General features: G+C 39.8%; 1 protein-coding gene across 4 annotated transcripts in view; it reads left to right on the forward strand.

Moving 5' to 3' along the window:
• LOC308512711 (C-type lectin domain family 1 member A-like) overlaps positions 1–18505 on the forward strand; it is a 26224-nt gene continuing 7719 nt past the window's right edge. For 2 of the 4 annotated variants that reach the window (XR_013995481.1, XM_081082321.1), the window contains exons 1-5: positions 96–419; positions 12288–12386; positions 13875–14051; positions 15851–16002; positions 18078–18144. Coding sequence is in view for 2 of the 4 variants with exons in the window: in XM_081082321.1 (XP_080938447.1) it covers positions 305–419; positions 12288–12386; positions 13875–14051; positions 15851–16002; positions 18078–18144 (610 nt within the window). In the remaining 2 variants the exon portion in view is untranslated. Of the gene's footprint in view, positions 420–12287; positions 12387–13874; positions 14052–15850; positions 16003–18025; positions 18145–18505 lie in introns of all 4 variants that reach the window. The other 2 variants (XM_081082320.1, XR_013995480.1) reach the window with 2 other exon arrangements.

Consider the following 18505-nt stretch of genomic DNA (forward strand, 5'->3'; position numbering starts at 1 on the left):
GATGAACAAAAGAGATCCGAGAAGCACCACCGCTTCGGTAATTGTTCAGACGGAGACCGCCCAAACAGAAAACACATGCTATTTCCCCTTCGCCTGACCAATTTGGCATTTAGAGTACAAGATTACAGGCGAGGGGTTGGGCCTCTCCAGGCAGGAACTGGAGTCAGACGCTTCCCTGCTACTTGCTGGGAGAGAAGAACATTAGGAATGCCTTTCAGTGCCTGCGTTCCTGAACTGTCCCTTAGAAGCCTGGCAGCTCGGGGAAATCCAGCCACAACTCACCCGCAACCTTGCAGGCGTCCTGATGCAGGCCAAATACTACAGCACGAACAACATGCTGGATGAGGAATGGGGCACCACCTTGAGCCTGCATTCTCAAGCCTCTACTCCAGCCCAGCGCCCAAAGCATGGGCACACAGGTACTCTGTCCTCTGGAGTCCAAATTGGCCAGACCCTTGAGAAATGCATGAGATAAGCTACCTCTCTGAGGAATGTACAAAATAGGGGAAAGACAGGTGAATGTTTTCATGATTTACAATCATGTGAACTGTTCACTTTCCACCACTTGTGTTCCACTTCCTTTAAGAATATCTGAAAAAAATTAAACTCAGTATATACTGAGTTTATACACTCAGGTGTTTGTTGTTCTAAGATTCTCTTGCTGGCAGAGGGCTTTGCAGTTGAGGGTGTGTTGTTTTGACCAGTTAGGTATGTCATACAAAGTTGAGATTGTGTATACGAGTAAAGCGTTGTCCCTTCTCCTTCTTGCCATCCCACGAGGGCCAAATCCAATGCTGTTTTATTTACCATCTCTGATCTGCTCTGGAAAGTTAGATTTTTAAAGGCCACCTTTTGGTTAGTTTTGAACTCATGGCTTTGGAGGAAGTTTTCCAAGCAGATACACCAAACCTGGTGTTTTGCTATAATTGTTCTGCACCGTGAAGTTGTGAGGCCTTTGGAGAGCCATATCAACATCAACTGTTTGGCTTTATCATCTGTGTAATGAAGGGGATTAAAGCAAATGCCTCTTAGGGTCCCTTCAACTCTGACATTCTGTGATTCAGTGATTTAAATAGTGCGTTCAGGTGCAATTACATCCTATTTCTTCCTTCCCCTTTGTTCTATTGAGTTCCAGAATATTATTGAAATGATTGAATTGAATTACTAAAATATTTAATTTCAGTTACGTTTAGCTTCCATCTGATGCTTTTATTTCCAATAATTTACCCTGTGACATGTTAATAAAATATTTATTATATATATTTTAATGTTAATATATATTTTTCAGTCCATAGGAGAGATAATTCATATATGTAGAGAAGGATCTTTTTTGTTATTGTTGTTAATACTCACTTGAGTTATTTTTCCATTTATTTTTAGAGAGAGTGGAAGGGAGAGGGAGGGAAACATCAATGTGAGAGAGACACATCGATTGGTTGCCTCTCGCACTCAGGATGGCTAGGGCTAGAGAAAGGTCTTATTTCCCAGGCAACTCAGCCAATCTAAGGCAGACATGTGTGTTGAGTTCTAGTAAAAAGGCCTCATACTGTCATGTAGATGAGACTAGATTCTAACACCTGGAAAGTCACTTACTAACTGTGTGGTATTGGACATGTTACTTAAGTATTGTAAGCCTTAGTTTCTTCGTTTATAAAATGCTAGTGATGATAAATATGTAGACATTGATTATTATGTGCCTGGCATTGTTTTAAGTGCTTTATACATATTACTGGTATTTCATATGAACTTATAACAATGTTACATAGAAGTAGCAAAACCTCTCTTATAAGGTGGCTGTTAGTACTAAGGTTGATGAGCTGTGCAAAGTCCTTGGTACACTGCAGGCATACCAAACATGGGAGGGTTTTTTCTTTTTTTACTATTCCATTCCTGGAGAATTCCTGAAGTGTTTTGTTTAACATTTTGTGTCAGTCTGTATCAGAGAGATCCTCGTTCAAAGTCTGGATCTGAACGTGCCCTCCCTCTCTTGACCATATCCAGGTTGTCTTCCCTTTTGTGAATCTGCGCACACACTTTTCCTCTGCTCTCTTCCATTTCTCTTCATCTAGGTTTTCTTCCTTTCCCCTCTAAAGTTTTCCATTCACTTTCTATTTATGGAATGATCTGCCTCCCGAGACTCACTGATGTGGCTTCCCGTAACCTGTGAGGGGAGCCTGGGGGATTTCCAGCCTCCTTGATGTAAAACACAGTGGCGACTTTGGGATGTCAGCCTCTGCGGCCACTGGATATGTGCAATAGGATATGATATGTTTTCCTCCAACAGATCCTGTGAAGAGATGGCCCTTAGGGCTGTGGTTTTTAAGTGGCTTGTGTTTAACTTCATTTTTCACCTTTGACAAGAGCCAGGAACTCTCACAGGATTAGTGATTAGCATAATCAGGAACAGGGTGTACAAATAAGTTCTCTTGAGCTTGGAGGGTGGAGAGGGAAGGGTAAGGGATAAAATACTACTGAAACATCTGGCAACTTCTTTGTAAGAAGTGGAAATTGAAACACTAGGAGTAGAGGCTAAAAGCAGTGTCTTCCAGGAAAACGTCTGAAAATAGTTATTTTACCCTACGTGTATGATGTCTTGTTTTCACCTTGTGATAATGCAGACATTTAGAGCGATGTTCCAAAAGAAGTCTAGTTATTTCTCAGGAAAATAGGTTTGAAATATTTTTACTCTTAAAAAAACAGAGTAAAAATCGCTCTGGGATTTTTATTTTTTGTCAATGCAGATGATTCAGATTCCACATCATTTATGGCAGAATTATAACTGGAATATTTTAGAATTAATAAAAATAAACAACATACATTCATTTATTTTCTAAACTTTCATCTTTTCAATATAAAGTTATGTATGCTTTTTTTTTTTCTAAACAATTAGAAAGATAGAAAGCAAAGATATACGGTAATACCCTCATGCCTTCTTCCCACAAATTATATTGGGGGTTATGCTACCCTAGGCCTATTGCAAAGTACAGGATATAATGCCAAATATGATATGATCTCTGTTTATGAGGAAACTTAAAGTCTAATACAGGTGTCAGCCCAGCAATAACTGTGGTAAGTGCCATGATGAAAGCATTCACATGGTACAATGGAGACCTTGGTTACCTCTATCGGGTAAGGGTCAAAGGGATCAGGAAAGTTCTGAGAGAGGGAGTGACCATTGAGTTGAGTTGACTTTAAGATGTTCCTCATGATGCGGAAGCAGAAATGGGAAGGTTTAAGAGGCTGGGGCCTTACAGGCAGACAGACACATAATAGAAAAGCCAAGGAGTCTTCAATAACTTTGTTTTTCAGAGAACTATAAGCAATATATTATGGCTCAGAAGTGAAGTTGGAAGGGGGAAGCTTGATCAGAGGTTAAGTCTGGAAAGGTAAGGAGGACCTATTGTGTCATACGGAGGTATTTTGATTCTCTTCAGTGGATAAAATGAGTTAACTAAAGGATCTAAACGGGTAGTAACATAATCAATTTTGTGTTTTTAGAAGACCATCTAAGTTACAATGAGGAAGATAGATTGAAGGAGTATGAAACTGGATGAGCTGATATAGATTTTGCACTAGTATGAGCATGGGATTGGGGAACCTGAACTGAGGTAGTATGGGAATGAGGAGGCAGAATCAGATATGAAAGATGTTAAGGAGGTAGAATTTAAATAATTGGTGACAGGTTACAAGTGGGAAGACAAAGGGAGAGCATAGGTTGACTAAGTTCCATCTGATAGTATGCTGGTGATGCTGCCATTATCTGAGGTGGAAACTACAGAAAGAATAGGAAAGATAATGAATTCAGTTTGAGTTTAAGATGCCTAGATGAGAAGGGACATGCAGTTGGTGTTGCCCAAAGACACTTGTACTAGTATCTATCCTAATAAAAGGGTAATATGCTAATTAGACCGGGAGACCTTCTGGATGTCCTTCTGGACAAAGCCATGGTGGCAGGACCAAGGCAGAGGTGGTTAGGGGTGATCAGGCCAGGAGGGGAGGGAAGTTGGGGGTAATCAGGATGACAGGGAGGGGGGCAATTGGGGGCAAGCAGGCTGGCAGTGGGGGCCAGTTGGGGTGAGCAGGCCAACAGAGGAGCCAGTTGGGGGCAAGCAGGCCAGCAAGGGGGAGGCTTTGGGGACTAGCAGGCTGGGGCAGTTAGGAGCAATCAGGCCAGTGGGGGGGGGCAGTTGGGGGCAAGCAGGCCGGCAAGGGGAGGGCAGTTGAGGGCAAGAAGGCTGGCGGGGGGGGGGGGGGAGGCAGTTGGGGGCAAGCAGGCCAGTAGGCAGAGTGTTTAGAGGTAATCAGGCAGGTAGGCAGGTGAATGGTTAGGAGCCAGTGGTCCTGGATTGTGAGGGGGATGTCTGACTGCCTATGGGATCGGACCTAAACTGGCAGTTGGACATCCCCCAAGGTCCCAGATTAAAGAAGGTGCAGGCCAGGCTGAGGGCCACCAGCCTCCCCCTCTCCCCCGCATGAATTTTGTGCACCAGGCCACTAGTATAGAGTATGTAGATTGGAAGTAAGGATTCTGAGCTACATATTTATGTGAAAATTGTCAACATTTAGGTAGGAAATTACTAGTAAACTTTCTGAAAATGAGTGATATCACTGAGGAAGAGAATGTTAAATGAAAAGGCAAAAAGAAAGTGAGAAGAAGAATGCCAACGAGAGAATTTTAGGGAATACAATATTGAGGGGAAGGATGAGCAAGGGTTTCAATAAGAGCTACTAAGAATGAATGGTGGACAGTGGTAGAAGTGGACCAGGCGAGAGAGTCATCTAGGGAGCCAAGAGACAGTAACTTCAAAAGAAATGAAAAAGTCAACAGTAGTGAATAGTGAATTTTAAAAATAATAATGAATGCTGCTGAGAGTTCAAATAAGAGGAGTGCTAAAAACAATGTATTGTTTTAACAATAAGAAGGAAACTAGATTATTGCTATTTTTTTAATAGCATGAGTATAAAAGCAACTAGTAGTTAAGTAGGAAAATAAATATTTGTCATTTTCCCATCTCTTAAAATGTTTTCTCTTCTTTTATGAGGAGCCTAGGTATAAAGAGAAAAAAAGTGTTAGAGCTGAGTATTATGGGATTGCATGGATACTTTTAAAAAATTATTCTTAAGGTGTAGGAGATTCTAATTCAATTGTAGCTTGAAAAAATGCAGGTGGAATACTTCACAGTAATAATATACTAGAGAGAGAGCAAATGAAATAACTGATAATTCAAAATGCCTGCTAAAGATTAAATATAATCCAACAAAAGACTCTGAAAACCTATTTTGGTTTAAGGAAAAAAATTATTGATAAATTCAAGTTTCACTTTTCCTTATTCATATTAACGACAATATTCTCCAATTTGTCTTAAGCTTTTAGCTTTATTTTCTCACCTCCAACATAACCCCTTCCTTGAAGAGTTATGGCATAAATCACATCTAATCAATTCAATAAAACTTTAATGCATACCTACTCAATATGAAACCTTATTCGTGGGGTCCCTGAGCCTGGCATGAGGGAATCAGGCTGAAACTGGCAATCGACATCCCCCGAGGGGGCACTCTGCAAAGTTGCTGTCCTTTGGCAGCTCTTGCATTGAGTGTCTGCCCCCTGGTGGTCAGTGTGAGTCATAGCTACCGGGCAGTCAGGTGGTCGGGCAGTTGGCTGATCACTCAGGCTTTTATATAGAGGCCCGGTGCATGAAATTTATGCAAGAGTAGGCCTTCCTTCTCCTAGCTGCAGGCACCAGCTTCCCTCTGGCCCCCGGGACCCAGGCTGCCCTCATAGCCCTGGCTTCATCTAGAAGGCAGTCTGGAAGGACTTCTGGAAGGACATCTGGTCTAATTAGCATATTACGCTTTTATTATTATAGATAGATGTTATGTAGTGCTATGGAATATAGGTAGGAGGCCACAAAAGCAAATAGGCATGAATAACTTACTGTGTTATTCATGAGCATATTTTTGAAGGAGGTGACATTTGATCTGGTCTGTAAGGTTGAATCCAAGTTTTGCAGGTAGAGCAAGATGAGGCACTGGGTGGCTTTTCCATTGTGAATACCACATGTGCAAAGGTAAAAACAGAGAGGTAAGGAACTAGCTTGGTGCAGTGTGTTAATGGTTAAAATTAAGAATGACAAGAGTTCAGAGGGAAAAGTTGAAGTGTTAGTTTTGAATTGGAATTTAGATCAGGATAAAACAATTTTGGAAATTATCAGCAGTGTGAAACATGGTGACAAGGTAGACTATGGGGAATGTTGGTCCTTGAAGGGAGGGGTGAATGAGGGAGGTCTGGGCAGATAAGGCAAAATGTAGGATGAGATCCTACTATGCAGGGGTTTATAGAGTAGGCTAAGAAACATTGTTTCTTAAAGAAGATATTACACTTATACTTTATAAAGTTCACTTTGGTGATAGAGTAAAAATGTATTATTTAAAGTGCCTCTTATTGAGATATTTCACAATATAGAAGTGGAAATTTACAAGTGATAGAACTCTAGAGTCTTTCTATGATTCCATATGGAACTGCCATATAAGGCAAATATTAATGTGAGGTTTGTTGGGAGGATAAGAAAATGATTTAAAACATTCAGCTCTGGCCCTAGCCAGTTTGGCTCAGTGGATAGAGCATCAGCCTGCGGACTGAAGGGTCAAGGCTTCAATTCAGCTCAAAAGCATGCACCTCAGTTGCAGGCTCGAACCCTGGCCCTGGGTGCAAGAGGCAACCAATTGATGTGTCTCTCACATTGATGTTTTTCTCTCTCTGTCTCTCCCCCTCCCTTCCACTCTCTCTAAAATAATCAATGGAAAAATATCCTAGGTGAGGATGAACTAAAAAACAACAAAAAAACAAAGCAAAAGAACAGCAACAAAAGAACATTCAGCTCTAGAACAAGAGTACTTAGAGTGTACTTCTGGCTCTATCACTGACTAGCTGCTCAACCCCAAGCAACGAAGTAACTCCCCAGCACTTCAGGTTTCTTATCCAAATAAAGGAAACATGCATTCTGATGAACCATGAAAAGTGCTCTCAGCCCACAGAGCCTTGAGCACTCTCCCATGAGGGGCTTACTATGTGCCACATGTGAAAATTAAGGAAACAAGAAGTTGCTAAAAAAAAGAAAAACCACACTTAAAATTTAAAAATTTTAAAGCTATAATCAAAGATCAGGTGTGAGCTAGCAATAACTGAAAAATGTTGAAAAGAACAGAGACCTAAAGGATGAGATATGTATTTCCTGAAATAGTGTCACCAATTTAGCCCATTTCTCTGTGGGTCCTGGTTCACAGGGACGTATACAGTGTGGTGTTAGGCACGACAATATAATCCTGGCTCTGCCACTAGTTTGCAATGTGGCTTTGAGCACATTTTTGAATTCTCTTTGTCTCTTCCAGTTTTTACGATCCCTTTCATTTTGGAAGCATACTAATAGATTAATTTAGTCATGTCTGTTTCATTTTTTTTATAGACCCAAGGAATGGAGGTATATAAAATGTCTCCTCTCTGACGCCTGATGAAGAGTAACTTGCTTGGTGTGACAACTCTCTTCATCCACAAAGTTTCTTATAACTAAAGGAATTTGTGTTCAAAATTTGACCTTAGCACTGTAACCTTTTATAGAATAGTTATAGTAAGAGGATACAGGAAAGGCTGTTTTTTTTCTATATATATCTTATTATTCCTAGGGATGTTTATATCATTCCTTGGCCTGTCCACACCTTTTTCTAAACATGCCTCAGGAGACAGCATCAGAATTCTCTTCCAAAAATTAGAGACACAGTGAAGCCAAGCCAAACCCAAGCAACTCCAAGCAGCTTATTTTTCTTAGTTTAGGGTGGGAGTGATCCCTAGAGAGAGATCACGTTATAAGCAGCACACTTGGTTTAAAACTCAGGAATATTAAAACCATAGTTAGGAAAAAATACCTACAGGGAGCGAGCGAAAAAGAAAAAGTGCAACTTGCAACTTCATAGTCTCTCCATCATGAAGGTCTGGTTTCTTAGAAGTGACTATACCTGGTATAGAAACCCCCCAGGGCAGTGATGGCGAACCTATGACACGCGTGTCAGAGGTGACATGCGAACTCATTTTTTTTGGTTGATTTTTCTTCGTTAGATGGCATTTAAATATATAAAATAAATATAAAAAATATAAGTCTTTGTTTTACTATGGTTGCAAATATCAAAAAATTTCTATATGTGACACGACACCAGAGTTAAGTTAAGGTTTTTCAAAATGCTGACATGCCGAGCTCAAAAGGTTCGCCATCACTGCCCTAGGGTTTTCTTTCTCTGGATCTTTAGATAGAACAGGAAGTTATTTTAAATACTGAAGGAGAAAAAGTTGAAGGGAAGAAGGAAAGAAGAGAGAGGGAGGGAGAGAATGGGTGAGGGAGAAAGAGAAAGAGAGAAGAGTCAGAGTAGAAATAATTCCAATTGATCCGGGAAAGATGATTCCTTTGAAATGAGATTATATATATATATATATATATATATATATATATATATATATATATGACAGTAATTGAGCTTATTTCAACTGATGTCTATGTGCTAAAAGAACAATAATCTTTTCCAAAATGGAGCTTACTTTCTACTGGGGTTTGACAGATATAAACCAAAAGAAGTAAGATATATAATATATCTGATGGTAATAAGAGATGTGGAGAAAAACAAAGCTAACATGGTATTTGGTCCACATATGCACGTGTTTCTCTGGAATCTAGACATACCCACCTGGTTGATGTTCCTTGGTGATATAGAACTTTGAAAAGTCAAGGTTTTGGAGAATTTTTGGAGAATTTTTTCGACTTGTTCTTTTATGCTCTGCTGCTCTGAGATACTCCTAATGACAATGCCTTGAGAAATCAGCAATTTCCAGGAAAACTTAGATCAAAGCACACAGGCCAGATCTCTCAGATCTGTTCATGGTTCAGAATCTCACATGTCAATGGCTAGAAGCCAGTACAGCTAGGAGATGAATTTAGCTGAGTCTGCCCTCTGCTGACAGAAAGGTTGCTGAAAAGTCAGTTGATTTTAAAAAGTCTATCTGTAAGGTTTAACTTTAGATAATCTTCTGTGTCTTTGTAAAAATTATGTAGTTTAAGAAATAGTAGTATTTTTTTTTATAATTTCACTCTTCATTCATTTACTCATTAAAAATGTATCCAGCCCTAATGTGCCAGGCACTATTTTCAGTACTAGAAATACACTGGTGAACAAGATAGACAAGATCACTTCTTAAATGGAGTATACATTTAAGGGGGAGGAGATAGAGAAAAACAAACAAATCCATGAAAATAACACCTAATAATCTTGGTTTTAAAAATCAGACACAATGGGGTAGTGTGCTAGAGATGGATGCATGGACATCTACTAAGGAAGTGCCATTTAAACTGAAAGCTGAATACCAGGAAATAGCCTACCAATAAACTCATCTGAGAACTAATTACTACTGGGGTAGAGGCAGAGCTAAAACAAAGGCACTGGGACAAGCTTGTTTGTTTCAAGGATAAACAGAGGTCACTGGAGTAGAGCATTTGCCTGAGGGCTGAGTAGTACAAAAATGATGAGTCATGTAGGGTCTAGACCAGTGGTTCTCAACCTTCCTAATGCCATGACCCTTTGATACAGTTCCTCATGTTGTGGTGACCCCCAACCATAAAATTATTTTCGTTGCTACTTCATAACTAATTTTGCTACTGTTATGAATCATAATGTAAATATCTGATATGCAGGATGTATTTTCATTGTTACAAATTGAACATAATTAAAGCATAGTGATTAACCACAAAAACAATATGTAATTATATATGTGTTTTCCGATGGTCTTAGGCGACCCCTGTGAAAGGGTCGTTCGACCCCCAAAGGGGTCGCGACCCACAGGTTGAGAACTACTGGTCTAGATGAAAAAGGCTCTTATAGAATTTTATTCTAAGTGCAATACAGGTATTGGAAGTGTTTTAAGTCTGGAAATACCATAATCAAATTTCCATTTTTTTTTAAAAAGAGCAATCTGAGTCTTTATGAAAAAGACTTGGATTTTATTCAACTTGTAATGCAAACTATTGAAAGTTTTTATGAAGATGATTACTAAGAGAAATTAAGATTCACATTTTAAAATATATCAATGTCTGTTCCTTTTTTACTTAATTTCCCAACTAGATTGTAAATTCCAAAGGATAGTGATGATATTTTCTATTTCTATACATCTTTACCACTTATGATCCCCTATTTGGAAATAACGTTTGGTACAAATTTCTGTACGTAGAATAAATTCTGTAGAGGAATTTTCTAAAGAGGAAATGAAATTATGTTTCTTTAATCTTTTTGTTTTAGAACCTGACTTGAATTCCTGATGAAGTGAAACTCACAAGTCATAAAGAGATCAGTTTGTTTTAGGGTTTCTCTTTCCCGTTCTTTCACTTTAATCACATTGCTCGATGCTACCTGCATCTTATCAGGGAGTCTTCCTTGTCAGATTCATAGGTTCATTCAGATTGATAGCGGATCTCATTAGGTGACAGGTTTACTTCCCCTAAGCAGAGCCCCTAAAATTACTACATGGTAAACTTGTGGGGGTGTGAACAAGGGATGTTGTCTATAAGCTTTTTTATTACTTAACTAGAGGCCTGTTGCACAAAATTAATGCATGGATGGGGTCCCTAGGCCTGGCCGGCGATCAGGGCCGACTGGGGCCAGGCTGATCAGGGCCAGGCCGGAGAGGAGACAACAGTCGCTGGGCTGTGTGTGGAAGAAATGGATGCCAGACTCCGACGCTGCCATCGTCAGCACCCTGCCACTGTGCAGTTCCCCTCCTTACCCCCTCCTTCCCTCGCCGCCACGCTGTCACCACAGCGGGCCTGTGGCAGGCTGATCAGGGCCTGCTGGCTGCGGGGGGGAGATGGGGTGGAGGTTGGCCACCAGCCTCAAGGAGGGAGCCAGTCCTCAGCTCCTCTGGGAAAGGGGCTGCGTCTGCTACGATCCATTCCCAGTTCCCTGTCTCAGCCCAGGGGCCAGGGGGAGGGATCTCGGGAGGTTGGCTGGCCAGGGGAGGTTGGCTGTTGGAGCGCACTGACCACCAGGGGGCAGCTCCTGCATTGAACATCTGCCCCCTGGTGGTCAGTGTGCATCATAGCAGTGCAGTCATTCAGCAGTGCAGTCATTTTGGTAGCTTAGACTTTTATATATATAGACTAGATGCTTGATGCACAAAATTTGCGCAAGGGGCTCAGCCCTCAGAGCCCCAGTCAGCCCTAGTAGCCCCTTGCAGACTCAGCCAGCCCTTGCAGCCCCGGCTTTGTCTGGAAGGTCATCTGGAAGGTTGTCCTTTACAGTTATTTTGCTGTTCAGTCTAATTAGCATATTAACTCTTTATTATATAGGATTGGCTCAAAATTGGGTCTATCCTTGAGAAATTGACGATCATGTTCCTTTTTCTTTTCTTTTATTAAAAATATGTTTTTGATTTTTATAGAGAAAGGAGGTAGAGGAAGAGAGATAGAGAAACACCGATGAGAGACAGAGATGATTCGCTGATTCCTGCACACGCCCTACTGGGAACTGGCCACAACCCAGGCATATGCCCTGGCCAGAAATTCAGCTGGCAATCCAACTAGCAACTTTTTGGTGCACTGTTCGATGCTCAACTAACTGAACCATAGTGTAATAATTTGTTTCTCTATAATCTATTTTTGGAGAGCTATAAATTGAAAGAACAAATAAAATCCTTACAAAAGAGGGACTTTCAACCAAGAAATCCCTAAGAAAAACAGTAAAATAATTTCTCATTATTGATATGCAATTTGTGTTTTGGAAGAAGCATATGAAACTTGGGAGGGATGGTATTTTGCAAAAGTGACAAAAAATTAATTTCATCTCTTCTTTGATGATGTAAAAAACTGTTCCTCCTTACGGCATTTACATGAGATTCTTTTGTAACTCAAATTTTGATTAAAATAAAGTTATGCAAACAAAGATATATAAAGATAGTAGTAATGCATGACTTGATTCACTGCAAAGTAAGACTGTGTGGGTGTGGGGGATAGACATGGGCGGGGCTGGTAAAAAGAATCTAGCCAGGGAACGTGAGGCTTGGCCTGGAGCATTACGGTCATGTTTCTGAGGGCTGGAAGAATGTTATCTAGTCCCTGAGTACTGTTGTTCTGCAGGTTTTGTTCTTTCCCAGAACCAACTCCTCTCACTTGCTTGCAGCTGACATACATCCCAGAGAAAAAAAACAAAAACACACGCACACAAAAAAAACACCCTGTCTTTTCTTTTGTTCCCTGCAGAGCAGCCACCTCCCTCTTCAGCATGGCGTCCAGTGGCCTTGATCCTGGTCATTTTGTGCCTGGTGCTGCTGATTGGCCTGGCAATACTGGGGTTTGTGTGTAAGTCTGCACTCTGACTTGGGGGAGGAGGACCCTGGCTCCAAGGTTTGTCTAGGATGAGAAATATTTGTTATGATATTTATTTATTTATTTATTTATTTATTTATTTATTTATTTAGACTTCTAGAGCCTGTGAATAAATTCAAGGTACCTTGTTCTAAAGTACCTACTTAAATAGTAAGCAGTGGAAGAAACATTAAAATATAGAAATCAATTGCTAGCTAGATTTTTTTTTTCTTTATTGATCAAGGTATTACAAATGTGTCCTTATCCCCCGATTGTCCCCACATCCCCCCAGCTAGCTAGATTTTTATGTTCTGTTTGAGATAAAAAGTTTTTGTTTAAATATGCCAATATTTAAAATCAACTATTATTAACAAATGCATGCTGCAGCTTCTTCCATTTCACAAAAGATTTGAGACAATCGTTTCCACCATTAGCATGCTTGGCTCCGTGGGCTAATACAGAGGGAGGAGGTTTCATTTATATCCCACCCCCACAGTATATGGAGAAAGACCAGGTCTTTAATCACTGCAATATTTTTCAAAAAGACCAGGAAGTTATACTATCATTTTGTGAAAATCTATGAAAATCAAAAAAGGAAAAATGCATGCATAAAATTCTTTAAATTTCAAACTAGTAAGGATAAGTTGAAAAACTTAAAAAGGAAGTGGACACATTTGCTTCATCAGATCATTACAGCCATGTTCCCTGAAACAGTTGAAAAAGGTGGTTCAAAATAAAAGGTTACATTGATGAGCAGGTTTTAATGTAAAAAAAAAAAAATTCACACAAATTTGCAAACTTTTGCCATCTTAAATTTTAAAATTAAAAAAGTAGTTTCTGCCCTGATCCCAAAATTTCTACTTTTTTTTTTATCTAACTATTGTTTTGCAACCACCATTCTTTTTAAGGATATAGAGAAACTTCTATGATTCATAAAGGATTTCTTTTTCATAAAGGATTTTTGCATTTAGATTTAGAAACCTGGAGTTTAAACCTGAGTGTTGAACATTTTTAATCAAATGATAGTAACTTATTCTTACTGAGTCAAACCGCAAATGTATACAAACATAGAAATTATAATATGAGCATTTTAATGTTTGAATGAGATAATGTATAGTATATTGTTGATGCTCAATATAATGGACAAAGGATAAATGGATTTGCGGGTTTAGGTTGAGTAATGATTTTAGGATATACAAAAATATTTATTAAACAGTAAATATGGTTAAGGAATTTATCCCTGAAGTTAGAAATTGTTACTATCATTCCATATTTTCTGATAAGGAAACAGACTTGGAGAAAGTAACTTGAACACAGAAATACAATTTCTTATGTACCACAGCCCAAACTTGAATATAGGTAATAAGAGATCTCAGAGCCTGCGATCATGAACAAGATACTGTTTTGTCTTTCCCATATGTAGAAAATAGACATGGAAATAAAGAAATAAAGTGTCCAGTCTGACTTGGTAACGTGGCTTAGTTTTTCAGTTCTACCAGCTCTCCAATGCTCAGAAAGACAGCATTAATGAACTGGAAGAAAGATCGGGGAATCTCTCCCAACAACTGCAATCTCTCCAAGCCCAGAACAGGAAGCTCGTAGAAACTCTGCAGCAGGTGGTTGAAAAATACTGTCGTGAGCTTTATAACAAAACTGGAGGTGAGTCCTGATCACTGAGCTCTCCTACCTTCAGGATATCTGTCACTATAGGGCTGACTTTCCCATCAGTGGACCTGGGAACCAATATATTAATTAATTGGGTGTATTATTTAACTAGTTGTCTGGAAACCTTAATAGTTTGAGCATCCAGATCATGTCCAATTATTGGAATCATTTAGCTCAAATACATCTGTGTTACAACACATGAAGGGATTCTTGAAATTCAGACATTTTAGACAATGCAAGAGGCCTAAGAAGTGAATATAACTGCGTATTTAAGGAATAATAAAGGAGCCTGTGTACCTGGACCAGAGCGAGTGAGTAGAAGACTAATAGAAGATGAGGTAGAGATTATTTATGGCTTAGGGGACATTGTAAGGGATTTGGCTTCCATTTGGAGCAAAAGGAGAATTCATCACAGGATTTTGAGCATAGGAAATACATGTCTGACATGAATTTTAAAAGGCTCATTCTGCAAATATGTTGAATACACTCTGGAAGAGGGAAGGATAGAAACAGAGAAATCATGTAAGAGATGGCTATTGCAGTAATCCAGGTAAGAGGATAATGGTGGCTCAAACTAGGATATGATCAGTGGAGATGAATGCATGATGTAATAAATGGGTTGTGAGAGAAATAAAGGAGTCAAACATACCTCCAGAGTTTTTGAGCAAAGCAACTAGAAGCATAGAGATGTGATCAAGTGAAATGGGGAAGAATTCTGTGGTTATAAAAGGGAAGGTTAGAAACCAGGAATGCCATTTTGGGCAGGTTGTATTTGAAATATAATCTAGATATCCAAGTGAAGATATGAATAACCAGTTTGTTATATAAGAGATAAGGTCTAGGCCAGAAATACAAACTGACTTACAAAGAAATCTAAATTACTTATTTGTTTAAAACTTTGTTTTACCTTATGAAATATTTCTAGTATACAGAAAAATACAAGCAATAATATAATATCTATTTGTATTGACCACTCAGATTTCAATGTTTACATTTTGACACTGGATTGTCTTGAAAGTAAAGATATTTTTGTGGAATTATTGAGTTTCCATCCTACCATATACCAATAAGGGACTCGGTTACAGGTCCCCAACCCTCAGAGGCCAAGGCCATGTTCCCACATAGATATAGCTGTCAGGGCTTAGTTCCTATATTTACAACCACTACCCCCAGTAGTTCATCTCACCCTTGACCTCCGTACTTAATTCTCTAACTTTGATGCCCATCTTAACTTCTGATACATGGATATTTACTATTCTAATTTATACTTGGCTAAGTATTTAAGTATTTTTTTTCTAAAATTTTATTTATTTGTGTTTAGAAGGAAAAAGAGTTCATATCCTATTGGTATATATTGCATTTAAAAAACCCATTTCCTATTATATAACAGGATTTTGAAGAAGAAAATTATTAAAACTTCAATTGTTTCTTAAGTACAATGTATGTTGAGTTCCTGAACATATGAAAAGTTCTGTATGTATTGGACATCCTCTCTGTGTGCTAAATTGCACAGGGCAAGGAGCAAGGAAGTTCCAATCATTCATTGTTAGATTCCATATCCATGAAAGCAGGTAGTGTCTGTTTTAATTTCCACTGTATACTCAGGACCAATTATAATTCTTGGCGTAGTGGGTGCTAGGGAAACATTTGTAGTTATCATTGCCTCGGCAAATAATACCTAAGAGAAAGGGAATTCATTCTTTCTTGGGTCATCAAATACTATATAATTTCAAGAGAGGCAAGAAAACAGATCTATGTAGAAAATAACTTATTAAAATTGGTTTCTTTCCAAGAACATAGATGTAGCCCTTGCCCAGAAAATTGGAAATGGCATGGGGACAAATGCTACCAGTTCTATAAAAAGAGCAAGAGTTGGCAGGACTGTGACTCTTTCTGTATTGCTGAAAACGCAACCATGCTGAAGATAAACACACAAGAAGTGCTGGTAAGGTCCTGAGTTTTGGTCAACATTTGAAGTATTCTCAAAAAGATGTCTTTAAAGGAGAATAGTCTAAGGAGTCAAGGTCCACAGACTCTCCCACTTATTTCAATCAGGGAGTTATATCAATTTATATATATATATATATATATATATATATATATATATATATGCATGTATTTAAAAGTATATGTATGATCCCTGGCTGGGTGGCAACATCATCCCCTACACCTATAGGTTTTGTGTTTGATTCCCCATCAGGGCACATTCCTAGGTTGCAGGTTTGATCCCTATTCAGGGAGCATATGGGAGGCAACGGATCAATGTTCCTCTCTTACATCAACGTTTCTCTCTCTCCCCCTTCCTTTTTCTCTAAAACCAATAAAAGAAAAAATCCTTATGTGAGGATTAAGTATGTGTGTGTGTATATATATATATATATATATATATATATATATATATATGAAAATTTCTCTTTCTTCCCTTCCTACTCTGAGACATAATTCATCTTCCAAATTCTTCTTTTTTCTCCTTTCGGTCAGTTGCTCCTGGATGTTTTTCTCAATGTTTATTTCTAGAAGTTACTTCCCCATTCCTGCATTTTTTTTCTTCCATTTCCCAGAATCACTTCACATCTCTTTGTAAATCTGCCTCCTGTATTTTTTTTTATGTGTCTTACCCTGTGACTTGAAAATAACAGGTCACTTTAAAATCTTGTTTGATGTGCTTCTTTGTTTCAAAATATCAATATATCTCCCATGCCCGAACAAATGAACTGACCTTAGCATAGATGCTTTCCTCTTAAATGAATTATTATCAATGTGAGGCAGGAGTCATGTCTTGTTCTCATATTAAAAGTGTTGGCTGCCACTACACATCTCTGTACATATATATCCTGTCTAATAAAGAGGGGATATGCTAATTGACCCTCACGCTGTCGCAAAGATGGCGGCACCCACAGCCAATAAGAGGGAATATGCTAATTGACTGCCACACCCTCAAAGATGGTGGCGCCCACAGCCAATAGGGGGGAATATGCTAATTGACTGCCACACCCTCAAAGATGGCGGCGCCCACAGCCAATAGGAGGGAATATGCTAATTGACTGCCACACCCCAAAGATGGCGGCACCCACAGCCAATAGGGGGGAATATGCTAATTGACTGCCACACCCTCAAAGATGGCGGCGCCCACAGCCAATAGGAGGGAATATGCTAATTGACTGCCACACCCTCAAAGATGGCGGCGCCCACAGCCAATAGGAGGGAATATGCTAATTGACTGCCACACCCTCAAAGATGGCGGCGCCCACAGCCAATAGGAGGGAATATGCTAATTGACTGTCACACCCTAAAAGATGGCAGCGCCCACAGCCAATAGGAGGGAATATGCTAATTGACTGTCACACCCTAAAAGATGGCAGCACCCACAGCCAATAGGAGGGAATATGCTAATTGACTGTCACACCCTCAAAGATGGTGGCGCCCACAGCCAATAGGAGGGAATATGCTAATTGACTGTCACACCCTCAAAGATGGCGGCGCCCACAGCCAATAGGAGGGAATATGCTAATTGACTGTCACACCCTCAAAGATGGCGGCGCCCACAGCCACAGATGACTGCGCCCAATCCCCTCAGCCCCGCTGGGGCGGCAGGCACACGACAAGGCCGGAGTCCTTCAGTCCCCTCAGCCGTTCAGCTGCCCAGGGCTGGCCCAAGGTGCAGGCAAGCCTCGGATGGCGGCTGCCCAGCCACCCAGGGCCACCTGAGGCTCAGGTAACCAGGGCCGGCTGAGGCTTGCGCTGCCGGCAGTGGCAGAAACAGAGGTGTGATGGGGTGTCGCCATCCCCTGATCTCCGGGTCACCTCCCACCCCTGAGGGCTCCCGAACTGTGAGGGCAGGCCAGGCTGAGGGACCCCCCCCCCCCGCTCCTGTGTATGAATTTTCAGTGCATGCACTGGGCCTCTAGTATATATATATGTATTATAATATCTCTAAAAGCTGAACGTTTTCTTGTGTGCCTTTGCAGCAGTTTGCCATGCCTCAGAGCTACTCTGAGTTTTTCTACTCTTACTGGATAGGGCTATCCCGCAACGGCAGTGACAAGCCCTGGCTGTGGGTGGATGGAGCATCTTACACTTCTGAACTGTAAGCCTTCAGAATATTTTGTGGGAAAGGCATGTAATAGAGAGTGTCAGGTCAACAAATTGGTTCAATGAGCATTAACTGAACATCTCCTTTGTATTGGATACTATGTTTGTAGAAGGATGTCCTGAGGCTGACAGATAAAAGTGTTAATAAAATTGTAGGAAATAGGAAATATACAACTTAATCATTTTTATGTTACAGTTAAATAAACTGAGTCACAGAGAAGGTAATTTTTCAGATGGCTGTAAAAGTACATGTTAAAGTTGGATAAACATGTACCATAGTTTTAGATAGAAATAGTTTTTGTTGTTTTGGTTGACTTGATGCTTCAAAGAATGACCATGGAAATTGAGGGGCTGAA

This window comes from Myotis nattereri, assembly GCF_964212035.1.
Source record: "Myotis nattereri genome assembly, chromosome: 2".
Taxonomy (NCBI): Eukaryota; Metazoa; Chordata; class Mammalia; order Chiroptera; family Vespertilionidae; genus Myotis; species Myotis nattereri.